The 12,775-nt window shown below is 51.2% G+C and overlaps 4 protein-coding genes across 4 annotated transcripts; 1 reads left to right on the forward strand and 3 right to left on the reverse strand.

Moving 5' to 3' along the window:
• The first annotated feature begins 2,512 nt into the window (after positions 1–2,512).
• SMAC4_07805 (uncharacterized protein) lies at positions 2,513–4,306 on the forward strand. Its single transcript, XM_066090696.1, has 2 exons — positions 2,513–2,995; positions 3,053–4,306. The coding sequence occupies exons 1-2, from the start codon at positions 2,720–2,722 to the stop codon at positions 4,259–4,261; spliced, it is 1,485 nt and encodes a 494-aa protein (XP_065947056.1). The 5' UTR covers positions 2,513–2,719; the 3' UTR covers positions 4,262–4,306.
• A 691-nt stretch (positions 4,307–4,997) lies between these two features.
• Positions 4,998–7,165, reverse strand: SMAC4_07804 (uncharacterized protein). Its single transcript, XM_066090695.1, has 3 exons — positions 7,031–7,165; positions 5,110–6,818; positions 4,998–5,021 (listed from the first exon to the last, which is right to left on the reverse strand). The coding sequence occupies exon 2, from the start codon at positions 6,793–6,795 to the stop codon at positions 5,911–5,913; it is 885 nt and encodes a 294-aa protein (XP_065947057.1). The 5' UTR covers positions 6,796–6,818; positions 7,031–7,165; the 3' UTR covers positions 4,998–5,021; positions 5,110–5,910.
• Positions 7,166–8,286: 1,121 nt separating this feature from the next.
• SMAC4_07803 (uncharacterized protein) lies at positions 8,287–9,599 on the reverse strand (the record flags this gene model as incomplete). The annotated part of the gene is made up of 3 exons (XM_066090694.1): positions 8,287–9,056; positions 9,118–9,230; positions 9,293–9,599. 3 exons carry the CDS (start codon positions 9,597–9,599, stop codon positions 8,778–8,780), a joined length of 699 nt encoding a protein of 232 aa, XP_065947058.1. The 3' UTR covers positions 8,287–8,777.
• A 69-nt stretch (positions 9,600–9,668) lies between these two features.
• Positions 9,669–12,464, reverse strand: SMAC4_07802 (uncharacterized protein; the record flags this gene model as incomplete). Its single annotated transcript, XM_066090693.1, has 1 exon — positions 9,669–12,464. One exon carries the CDS (start codon positions 12,462–12,464, stop codon positions 9,669–9,671), a length of 2,796 nt encoding a protein of 931 aa, XP_065947059.1.
• Positions 12,465–12,775: the final 311 nt, after the last annotated feature.

Here is a 12,775-nt window from a genome sequence, read left to right on the forward strand (position 1 = left end):
AGGCGAGATGGCACGGATATCTAACGAACGGCATTCGCACATCAGCGTATATACACATGTGTTCTTTTTTTGCCTCTGCTCCTGCTGTTTTTTTGCCTCTCCGTCGGTATTTGGTTCAGTATTCTGTAACCCTTTCTTCCCCTACGGCGTTCGTCCAACACAATATCTTCTTCAGCCGGCGATAAAATACTTTAGCTGCCATAAGACAAAATCGACACAAAGAAGGAAGAAGGAAGAAGGAAGAAGGAAGAAGGAAGAAGGAAGAAGGAAGAAGGAAGAAGGAAGAAGGAAGAAGGAAGAAGGAAGAAGGAAGAAGGAAGAAGGAAGAAGGAAGAAGGAAGAAGGAAGAAGGAAGAAGGAAGAAGGAAGAAGGACGACTGGAAGGCAGAGAACGAAAGAAACAATACATACAACAAAGGGGACACGTCAAACACAGTCACAGGAAAGTGGTTATTTTATTTGGAAAAAATTGGTGGAGGGTTTCATGGGGCACATGTATGGAAATATCTCTTGTATATATAGCTTTTGTTATAGCTGTTTGTCTACTACTGTTATTACACTTTAATCATGTATTTTGGATAACGTGATGGTGGATGGTGTCATTGGAGTGTGTTCTCACAGTTTCAAAGCCAGCTACTAGTCCTAGACCTCTTTTTTCTCGCGACTTAAGATAATACGGCAAAATGCAGAACAAGTGATGGAAAGTGTCAAGGATTTCCCAGCTCAAACACTTTGACAGTCGCTGTAACTTTTTCGAAAGTTGCGTTGGGCCATAACTCATTGATTGGTAAACGAAGCTTGGAAACGAAAGACGGAAAAATAAAAATTTCAAGTATAGCTCATCAGATGGGTATGAATTCTTGATAGATTTCAAGCACGCGGATATCGAATTTGCAATAGGGTTTTTCTTGTATCTCCCCATTTGATGGAGCAGATATGTGAGCAAATATTCAAGTCCTGCTTGTTTTCCCTGTCTCGACGGCCCCAGGTCCAAAAAGTGTCTCTAGGTAGCTCAATCCGGGAAGTTGCGGGCAGCGACCTGTCACAAGGTGTTTGAGGCTTGGAATGGTAGTTCTCAGGGGTATCACATGACCTTACCACTACACACGTAGACCCGTCCGTGCCAAGACGCGCATGCCAGTCTCACTGTGGACTCGGTACTTGTTGGAAGTACCTTTTGCTTCCCGCGTCTTAACAATTTCTGGCTCCACCGCGGCACCCCCTAACTCTGAACGACAAGCCCGCCCGCCCGCCCGCATTCACGCAGTTAAACCAACGACGCGATCGACGCGCTTTCTGTCCCTTTGAACCAAGAACCCCAAACTCGACAATTCGAGAAGCCCACATTGCGAACGAAGCGATCCATATCCAAAAACGATACAAGGTCGACATAATTACAACAAGGAGAACACGAAACACGTAATACGGAAGACGAAGAAGTGATAGCAAGTTGAACTTGGTACCACTTCCACACAGCGCAGCGCAGCGCAACACAAAATTCAATCGAGCATTGCGACAAACCCCAACAGGAGCAGTCGGAAAGAGAGAAAGAGACCAACACACAGAGAGACACAGACATCAAGCAAGATGCAGCCCCAATACCGTGGATATGCACCAGGACCACCTGGACCACCAGGTCACCACCAAGGCCCGCCAGGACCGCCGCAACACACACAGGTCCCTTTACCTCCGCAGGCTGGTGGTGGTGGTGGTGGTGGTCATCATCAAGGACCGGGACCGAGAGGAGGACAACATCATGTGCCACAACCGAGGAGAGGGGGGATTGGTAAGTCTTTTATTTTATTTTATTTCCTCATGTTTCATCTTCGATTGTCAGTTTCAATTCCACAGGGTGGAGAGAAGGGGAAGATAAAAGCCAAGGGAAAGAGGAAAGGGAAGGGAAAGGTAAACAGTTGATGATGCTGATGGGAAAGACGACATGACGGGATGCATTAAACGTGTGGGATAAACGTCAAAGGATCTCCGCTTTTGCAGATTTGCTCCACCGCGACTACCGCTCTTAGTTCCAAACTTTTGGGGGAACGAACGGGGGAAACGGGGGGACCTGTCGATGGTCTGTCTTTTCTTGGGACTTGTGTGAGCGGGACCTGGGGATTTGGACCTGGATGGGGGGCGACTGGGCGGACTGGGACCGGGTCCGTACACCTCGCTCACAAGAAGTTGTGGTCCCGCCCGCCGTCCTTGTCGCGGGTCCCGCCCGAGCCCACCCCCCGTCGGCCGCGGTCGAGCGAGCGAGGAACGTGGTTTCGCGACGAGCTAAGGGAAAGATTGTGGATTTCCACTTGCGATTGTCCGACCGAGTCGAGTCGGAATTCGAGAGCGAAACATCCAACATCGAACATACCACAATCACATACCTTACATACTGCAAGCGCTCGAAACCCTAACGCTCCTCCATGATCCTTCCTGCATTGATCTTGCGACACAAGCATTGAACAACCACAATCTTGTGTACCGCACTTACCTTCTTCTTCTTTCCCTGTTTCACTTCTTGGATACTTCTTTCTTCCCAGTTGGATTTTTTTTACTCTACTACACCCCATCAGACCCTTGCCTTGTCCGACTCTGAACACTTCTTCCCTCAATCTCTCTGCCGCCGGACACATTCACCACCACCAATCCTGATCATACAAGTCAAACATATACGCACATCTAAACTAACCTCTCCGCTTCTTTCTTCTCTCTTCACATAGGGCCCATGATGTCGGCCGGTCCAGCTCACCACCAACTGCCCATGACCCAGGCGCAAATTCAACAAGAATCACACCGTCGCGAGGCCGTCAACCATCTGGCTAAGCTTCGGAGCCGCAAACCTACCGACAAGACCCTGCCCGATGGCATCGAGGAGATTTTGGTCGGCGAGAGCGACGTCGCTGTTGCCTACAAGAAGCTACGCGATTTCGAGAGACGGCTGGATGCTACCATGAGTCGCAAGAGGTTGGATATTATGGACTCGGTTAGCAGGAATGCAAAGGTGTGTATACTTTCTCTTGTCCTGGGACTATACCTATAGGATGCTAACACCCCACAGCGCTACAAGACACTCCGCGTTTGGATCAGCAACACCGTCGAAGACCAGTACTGGCAAAACAACAACTTCAACGTCGATAGCTTCGACTTCCCCTCCAACCTCGAATCCACATACCGCGTCAAGATCGAAGGCCGACTACTCGACGACGAAGACGAGACCACAAAGGATGGCGAGGAGGCGGATGGGGACAAGATGGACACAAGCGAAGACAACACCAACAAGGCAGCAGCAACAAAGTCCGGAGCGAAACCCGTCCCCGCTAAGCCCGGCCAGCGCTACCGCTTCTCGCACTTCTTCAAAGCCCTCACAGTCGACTTCGACCAGCCCACCGCCTCGGGCCGTCTCCCCGTCGACACCACCGCGGTAGAATGGAAGAAGCCCGAGCGCACCCCGGCCGGGTCTAACCTGCCCGCCTCGGCCGACTTCGACGAGCTTACCTTCAAGCGCCACGGGGACGAGAATGTTAACATCACCATCAACCTCTACCGCCACGAAGACCCGGAGCGCTACGAGATCTCGCCCGAGCTGTCCGACGTGATTGACATGAGCGAAGCCACCCGCCAGGAAGCCGTTGCCGGTCTGTTCGAGTACATCAGGCTGATGAAGCTGCAAGAGGACGACGAGAAACGCAATTTCCGCTGTGACGAGCTGCTGCAGAAGTTGATTGGACGGGAGAGTGGACATATCCCCCAGCTGAACGACTACGTCACTCCCCATCTGAAACCGTTGCCGCCCATCAAGCTGCCTTACACGATCCGCATGGACCAGGAATTCCATTCTGCGCCTGACGCCCCAAAGCCAACAGTCTACGACATCCATGTCTTGGTTGACGACCCCTTGCGCTCGAAGCACTTGGTGCCCTTCATTCATAACCCCGCTTACGTCCAAACTCTCCGTGAGATTCACCAGCTGGATGAGTCCCTGGCTGTCTTGATCCAAGCCGTCGGCGACTCCAAGGCCAAACATAACTTTTTGACGTCCTTGGGTACCGACCCGGTTAATTTTGTCAAGAAATGGCTGTCCAGCCAGAAGCGTGATTTGGAGGTGATCATGGGTGAGGCCACAAGGGCAGGAGCCGCGGCTGAAGACCCTGTGGGTGATGAATGGAGGAAGGGTGGCAAGGGAAGTGTGTGGGATACGATGAATGCGAAGGAGAGCGTCAATCTGTTGTTGAGTAAGCAGGGGTTTGCTGCGGCGGGGCATCGCTAGTTGCGGAAGCAGGATGATTTGCAACAGCAGCAGCAGCAGCAGGAGGAGGAGGATGTGGGGAACAGTAGTAGGGCTAGGAATACGGATAGGAATGGGAATACGACGGAGAGCAATAGGGATCGAAAGGGTAAGGGGGTTGATAGGGGAGACATGGGAGACAGAGACATGACTAGGGATACGGAAAGCAATAAGGATAGAAAGGGTAAGGGGGTTGATAGGGGAGATATGGGAGACAACATGAATAGGGATACTACTCATCCTCCGGGATTTGCTCAACCTCAGCCTCCCACTATGCCCCCCCGTCAGTCACAGTCAGAAGACGAGCGTGATGATTTTTTAAAGCTGAGGGATATTGAGAGAAGAAAGGAGGTGGAAGCATGCGGGTGGAGGTTAGTTCCGCTTAAACTTCTTAGGAGGAAGCCAGAAGGAAAGGAGGAGGAGGAGGATGAGAACATGGATGAGAACATGGATGAGAACATGGATGAGAACATGGATGAGAACGTGGACGAGAACATGGATGAGAACATGGACGAGAACATGGATGAGAACATGGACGAGAACATGGATGAGAAGCAAGATGAGAACATGGATGAGAAGCAAGATGAGATCATGGATGAGAAGCAAGATGAGATCATGGATGAGAAGCAAGATGAGATCATGGATGAGAAGCAGGATGAGAATAGGAATACCGAGGTTGAAAATGGACTCGGACCAGAAACCACCATGGAGACACCAAGGGTTACTTGTACACGTACACGTGCTGGTTCTATTAGTATTAGGGGACCTGCAAGAGTAGGAGGAAGAGTAGGAGGAAAAGGGGGAAGAGGAGGAAAACGGGAGATTATTACTTTTAGGTCTGTTCCCAGGACGGTGTTGGATGCCTTTGCAGGGTCACGGGACGATGGAGTGGATGATAGAGCGGCGGACGACAAAGTGGATGATAAAGCGTACGACGGAGGGGACGAGGCAGATTATGAGGCGGACGACGGAATGGACGACAAAGCCGAAGACGGAGCAAACAACGGAGTAGACGATGGAGCCGAAGACGGAGCGAACGGCGGAGCTAACGGCGGAGCGAACGAGCCAGAGCCAGAGCCAGAGGTACAGGTAGAGGCACCGGCAGAGACTGATACTCGAGACGGAGACTGGATCGAAGACTTGATAATCAGTGATGGTGATTGAGATATGACATGGCTTGGAGGGAAGAAGGAATAATGGATGGATGGATGAAGGAACGAACGAGGAAATGATTGTATGGGTGTAGTGTAGCGTAAGGGACTAAGGACTAAGGACTAAAGGTGGTCTCGACTGAGACGTGAGCGGAACGGAAATGCGTATAGAGATTAAGTATCAATGGAAGCGACACTTTGAGTTATAAAGATATGGGTTTAGTCGAGGTTGGTATTTGTGTTGACTGGGCTGGATTGTATCAGTTTGTGACATGACAGTAGAGTACATAGGTAGGTTGTATACCATGTCTACTATCTTATATTATGGTACAACTTTTTTCGACAGATCAAGTGGTACAGTTCGGTTAGCATATCTACCATGTTTGATGTCTTTTCAGCCCTCCATCGACCACTTGATCGTTTGTTATCTTAGTCTTCGTTAAGTTGACCTGTCAGCTCTAACTAAAACTAAATCTAAAACTAAACATCCAGTTTCTTCATCCCCTCCTCCGCCCTCTCCTTCCATCCGTCCTCCGCCCTCCACCTCGTCAACGGCGGCCTCCCCTCCACCACATCCCCAATAGCCCAGACCATTCTCCGCTTATCCATCTCCTCGCTTACGTCGTTATCCGGACAAATCACATAAAACTTGCCCTCCTCCATCTTCTTTTCGAGATAATCAATCACCTGCTCAGGCCACCATGCTCCCGCCGGCTTCTCCTTTTCCTTTTTTTCGTTGCTGTGGTGGGTGTTACCCGTCATGCCCGTAAACGTCCACCCCGGCACCAGCAAGTGCACAGAAACACTGGGATCAGACTTGGACAAATCAAACGCCAAGTGTTCCGCCAGCGTCTTGACGGCGGACTTGGACGCGTTGTAAGCCGGGTTAGACGGCGGGTTGGTGATTCCCTGTTTGGAGCCGGTGATAATTATGCTTGAGGGACCAGAGGTCTGGGAGGTGCTTTGGACGAGGGGCAACAAAGTAGTAACACCATTGATCACCCCAAACAAATTCGTCTGCATTGTTTCGTAGAAATTGGTAGGATCTGGGTTGGTGAAAGAGGTGGGTAGCCCGCGGCCGGCGTTGAGAGCTAGGACGTTGAGTTGTCCGTTGAAGGCTTCAGAAATCTTGGTCTTGAGGCGGTGCCAGTCTTCCAGCTTGGCGACGTCCATTTCGAAGGGGATTAAGTCCTCTGTCTCGGGGGCCAAGGAGAGGCGGTAGAGAGAGGAAGCATCTTTGTCTGCGACGAGGACGCGCAGGCCGTAGGATAAGAGACGTTGGGCGAGGGCGAGACCGATGCCGGAGGCGCCGCCGGTTATGAGGGCTGTGTTGCCTTTTTGGAAGGCGGGGATTTGGGAGGACATGGTGGTTGTTGAGGCCTGATAATCTGGCTCAGTGAAGAAGTTAGTTGGAAAACGTTAGTTGGTAGATGGATGAACGGCGAACGCTGAAGTTTGAGATGTGAAATGATGATCTGGTGATGGTTGTGGTTGTCTGATGATGGTGAATGACGTATGTGTCAACTATGTGTAAGATGCATGCGAGGAATGGTAATTTATGGGAAAGTTCTAGATAATGTTTGAGCCGAAACCGACTTACAAGATTTCAGATATGCGCCGATCACAAAGGACGAGATTCCCTGATGTTTTCTGTTGTAGGAAATGGAAAGTGTATCATATATTAGTGGTATTCACACGGATATAAGACAGCTCCGGACGAACCCCTCTTCCCCCACTCAAGACACTTGCTCTTGTTGACTCGACGTTCCATCACAACTGTTCTTTTCTCCGCTTCGCCCTTAATCTCCGATTATCAAAAAGTACCAAGGTGCTTTAACTCCGATGTCATCATGAAAATGCTCATTTTGATCGGACTTTGGACCTGGATAAAACGCAAGTTCAGTCCATCATCCAACCATGATACATGGCTGTGGCATTCGACTTCGTCGCGTACAGTAGTAGTCGGCATCTTTCGAGGTACACCATCGAGAGAGAGTACATAGAGATCAGTATATCCTGGATGAAGACAAACAAGATATCTATTTAGTTGTCTACTTACAAACGAGCCTACCTAATCTCCAGTCCACTATTTATCATCCTATTTCTTCTTGACACCGTCAAGAAATGTGTGTCCCTAGAGATAGATACAGAGAATCAAATTCTTCCCTTGCGTGGGTTTCTCTTCCGTTTGTAAAAACAAAGCACACACATACGACGAATGGCAGGATATTATGCTATGACTTGTCTTCACTGAGCAGGATAGACATGCTGACATGTTGTGACACAACCGATGATAAGGACAGGAAGGTTACAGGAGTTCCGAGGTCCAAGCAGATCGTATTCACATTGGCGAGGGAGAGAGAGGTCCAGAAAATTCAGTTTGTATTGCTATGAACTACGACGGTGATACTCACCAAATATTGTTTCAATAACAGGCAAAATGTGCCTCACCATCAAACCTCCGATATCATCGATTGCTCTCCAAGGAAGTCTGCAGGTGAGACCAGTAGGGTTCCTGGTAGGGTCCTCTGGTTGGGTTGATCTACGCCAGTCGTATACCTCGAGAACCGTGGGGCTTGTGGTTAACGCGGAGATAATCTGGCGGTCTTTGTGTGTCCAACGGTCCAAACTCGAGAAGAGTTTTCTACGTGTCCGGGTCCAGAAAGGAAATATCATAGGTAGGTGTGCCAACCCTTGGTCCGAGTAACGACCAGATAGAAAGCCCAAAGTGCTGCACATGTCACGGTTAGTAGAAAACAAAAGTCACAAGTGCATAAACATGCGACTTGCAAACCTCTGAGCAACCAGGCTTGATGATATAACTTCGGGAGAACCTCCCATGGAGCATTTCACCAGCTTGATGCGCAGAGGCAAGCAAGTTGTATGTGAAATGGCCATTGAGAACAAAAAAAACTGTCTCGATTTGTGTTTTTTGTTGCTCTGGTATTCCCATAATACTTCCCCCACATCCTCTTGCCATCCACGACCAATCGGGCTCCGTGCAGACGGCCACTGCGCTAGCACGGGTGCTGAGAGATGCAGAGCCCCCAGCAAAAGCCCAGCACTCAAGGTCCTAGACACGCAGGTCTACACATCCCGCATGATCTTGTTATTGTAGATGTTGAAGTCCATCAACATGGTTGCCGTGTAAGGTTCATTCGCGTCGAAACGAGACCAAGAACAAAGGGCGCTTGTTGAGCTGGGGTATCGATGGCCCTTTTGTTGTTGTTTGTCGTACCGATCTGAAGTACTAATTGGCACGGGCCACTCCGAACGTCAAGAGGTATGCGGTATCAACAACCACCTTCCTCCATTCATCCTTCCGTCGTTATGTTGGTCGGACAAATTTAGGCGGAGACCTTGGTGGGCTTGGAAAGCTCACGGCCGCGCTTGATGCGCTCAAGGATGGCCTCACGGTCCTTATCAAGCTTGAGCTTGGTAATGACGACGTTGGAGGGGTGGATGCCGACGGGGACGGAGGCACCGGTGGCCTTGTCGCGGGTGACGCGCTCGACGTGGATGACGTACTTGAGGCGGTAGACGGAAGTGACCTTGCCCTCCTTGTCCTTGTTGGAGCCACGGACAATGGTGACCTCGTCGTCCTTGCGGATGGGGATGGAGCGGACCTGTGGTTTTCTGTCAGTCATTTGTCCCCTTCGCTTATTCCTGGATACAGTGGCTACTCACGTTGTACTTCTCACGGAGCTCCTTGGAAAGGGGAGCGCTCATGATGTTGCGACGAACGCTGGAAGGAGCGCTGAAGTGCGCCTTGCGCGACTTGCGGCGGCTGGAGGAGACGGCTATTATCCCATTGTCAGTATTTCATCGATGATTGATTGACGGCGTTGACGGCGGTACTCACAGGTGCTGACCTTGACCATTTTGACTGATTTGTGCCGACCGAGGAAGGATGTCCAATTCAGAATCTCCGCGTTCAGAAGAGAAAGAGCAGAAAATTTTAAGTCAAGTAGTTTGTGGGTGCAATTTGGCACAAAAACTGTGGGGTCCACCAAAAAGCCCTGACCGCCTTCTGCATTGGTGATGGTCTGTGCTGCGGCTGGCAGAACGGATGTTGCCGACGTTGACTTTTTGACAGAAGTGTGTCGGCCAGGGTTAGGGGTACTAATGGAACATCGCAATGCCTTGACGACGACGAGGTCAGACAACATTTGAACATTACCAAAACTCATTATAACGATCCTAACTATGTACCCAGAAGGTATACAATATCTATATACTCAATCATCACCAGTGAGATCAATAAAGGATGCCCCGCTCAGTCGCCATCTCCTGCTACTGCTGCTGCTGCTGCTGCCGCCTTCCCTTGCAGTCTGCCGTCGGACCTCCTCCCTGGTGAGCTCGTGTTCTGCTGACTCCCGGTTCAGACCAGGAAACAAGAGACTTCTCTTCGGAGTTTCTCTGGAAGAAGAACCGACACTTGTTTCTCCAAGTGTCCTGCCAACACTGCATGTGGTTGCCCGTGTACTTTGTCCAACATCATCTTCCACGGCACTCCAGTCCCATTTGCTTGCCAGGAGATTACTCCTAGTGCTCTCTGCTCGTTGGAATGTTCTTGGCGTCGGTGCTAGTGATGATCTTAGAGCCGGCGAAGATCTCTTCTCTCGCGCAAGCTCCCTTCTTGCTGATAATGAGGGCGACAGTGTGGCACTTGCTCTCGGTCGTATCGGTGACGGTGACTTTTGACGGGTTAATGCTCCGATGGAGGCAAACGAATCGTCGTTATCCGAATCGTCTTCCTCATCGAGAGCCCCAAGGCCAACCTTTCCTCTCTGAAACAAGGGAGAGCGGGCTTTGGTTCGAGAGGAAGCAACAGGTGCTGAACTCGTTGGTCGGATATCCTTTACCGACGCCTGAATCGCTCTCTCGAGTTCGTCATCTTCGTCGGTCCCATCCAGGTGGCTGTTCGTCTGTTCCTTCCGGAGAAACAGCGAGGATGACGAGGAAGTGCCTGTCCGGAAAGATGGTATCGGATCAAAAGCCTTTGACCTACTACTCTTCAGTGATGCAAGCATCGTCCTCTCAAACTCATCGTCGTCATCCGATAGCGGGTCGAACGTCCTACTCGTAGTTGAAGGCAAGACCGCGCTCTGTGTCCTGCCAAATACTCTCGACCCAGCTTGCTCCCTGGTGGAAGGATATCCAAAATCCAAGATTGACTTTTGCTTGGTCGGTGTCTTGTCTTTGCCAAACGCTGGTGCCTTCCTCTGTGAACTTGCCAACGCTGATTGAGATCGCAACCTTGATGGTTCCTCATCACGAATGGACCGTTGAGAAGGGTACCGCGTGGGATCTGACGTTGTTCTTGTTGCTGGTAGCCTTTCCTTCCACCGAACACTCGGCGGCGGCGGACTACTGGCAAATGGATCTGGTGAGGTTGTTCTATTGCTCTCCAGTGGTGAATTTGGTAACCTCTTTCCGGTAACAGTTGGACTGGACGAAATTAGGATAGGTTCTTGGTCGAAAAGACTTGATTTGCCCGCTGGCTGAGAAGACGTGATATTCTTCGTGATCCTGGTGCTTGCTTGTGAGCCGGCAAATGACCAAGGATTGCCTGCTGGTCGTCGCAATGAAGCTGCTGTCTTTTTGCTAGTAGTCCGGGAGGAAGATGCCTTTGTAGTAATACCTTTGCTTGCTGTGGTCGTCGTTCGGGAGGTAATTGTTGTTGTATCGAAACGCTCTGGCGGAAGCTGAGAAGGTTGCTGACTTGCCAAAGGAACGTATGATGACCTGGGAGGTGATAAATCCAATGATAACCAATCGTCCGTCAACTTGGCGGTTTCAGCAATGGCCGGTCCCTTCGCAACTTTGACGTACTTGTCCAGTGCTCCCGCCGGCATTCCTCCCGTTTGTTTCGTCGTTCGTGCTTTTCTTGTCCCTTTGTTCGCAGCCTTCAACTCCTTTGCCCGTTGCCTCTCCTCCCAGATCTCCACTGTCAGAGGAATACCCAGTTTAGCAACTGTTTCCGGGATCCAGGCAAGATCCGGCTTCAAAGGGTCAAACGGCTTTGCGCTGCTTCCACCTTGTGTGCTACTTGGCGGTTCATCCTCGGCATCGAACTCATCGTCGCTGTTGAGAGCCAGCCCACCCCGACCGAAACCCTCATTCTCCTCCTCTGGCTCGGCGTCCAGATCCACCGGAACAATCTCAATCGGAACATAGGATATCCTCAACTCGGGGGTCGCATCAGTACTAAAATGCGCTCTCCGGCTTTTGATCCCCTTGACAAGCACCGCCTCCTCTTTCTCCTTACGATCGACATCATCAGTATCATCGTCGTCTTCAGACCTCTGCAACAAAAACTGCACAAGCAAACTCGGCGCCAGCACTCGAATAAACTTGACAGCTCCCGTCCGATACTCCCAGTCAAACGTCTCCCTCACAAGCACCCTCAACCCCTCCACATCCACCTCCTGTTTCCCCGGAAACTGCCTCCTCAACCTCTGCACCGTCTCAGCCTTCGACACCACGGGATGGGTATAATACCTCAACACCTCCAAGCTCGGAAACCCCTCGGGTATCTCCAAAGCCTTATGCCTGGTCCTGAAGAACCCACTCTCATTCGTCCTCAGCTCCCTCGACAACCGTTCCTTCCACCTCTCCAGCGCAGCCGTGTCAGCCCTCCTAATGCCGCAAAGCTCTTTGCCGAAGCCCGCCCTCGCCGCCTCACACGCGACCTTGACACCACACCCCGGTACGCCCTCAGGCAAGTAATCGCCCCCGCTCATCAACGCAACCAACACCATCCCTTCTCTATCCAACCCATTTATCCCTCCTCCACCTTCTCGCTCATCAACATCATACACACTCACATGCGTCGGCGTTTTTGAACTCCTCGTCCCCTCAGCGCTCCAATTCCTCAACGTCCTTCGACACCCAAACATAATAGTATCCACATCCTCACTCAGCACAGCATCCACCACGCCCTCCCTCTGCAGTAACGCGCACTCCGCCTCGGCTTCACCAGGCGCATCATGGCACTGAAACCCAAACAGCCGAATCATCCGCTTGGCCATGGCGTCCGCCACGCCGTGGGAGTTGCCGTAGCTGTAAGAGCGCTTGTTGCGCTTGAAGGCGGGCTTGTTCGGGCCATCGAAGACGAAGAGGGGCTGGATTGTGTGCCCGAGTAAGCGGACGAGCCGGTAGAAGAGCGTGCGCACGGCTGGGTTGGAGCCGCCGCGTGCGGCGAGGATTTGGAATTGCCAGATGGAAATGTCGATTGCGAGACGGAGGGGACGGCCGGTGGATTCGAGGTGGGAAGTGGCGAGGGCGGTGAGGGAGATGCGCTGCCCGGGGCCGATTTCTTTGTAGATTCTGTGATATGGGT

Source organism: Sordaria macrospora, chromosome 5 (genome assembly GCF_033870435.1).
Source record: "Sordaria macrospora chromosome 5, complete sequence".
In the NCBI taxonomy this organism is placed as follows: Eukaryota; Fungi; Ascomycota; class Sordariomycetes; order Sordariales; family Sordariaceae; genus Sordaria; species Sordaria macrospora.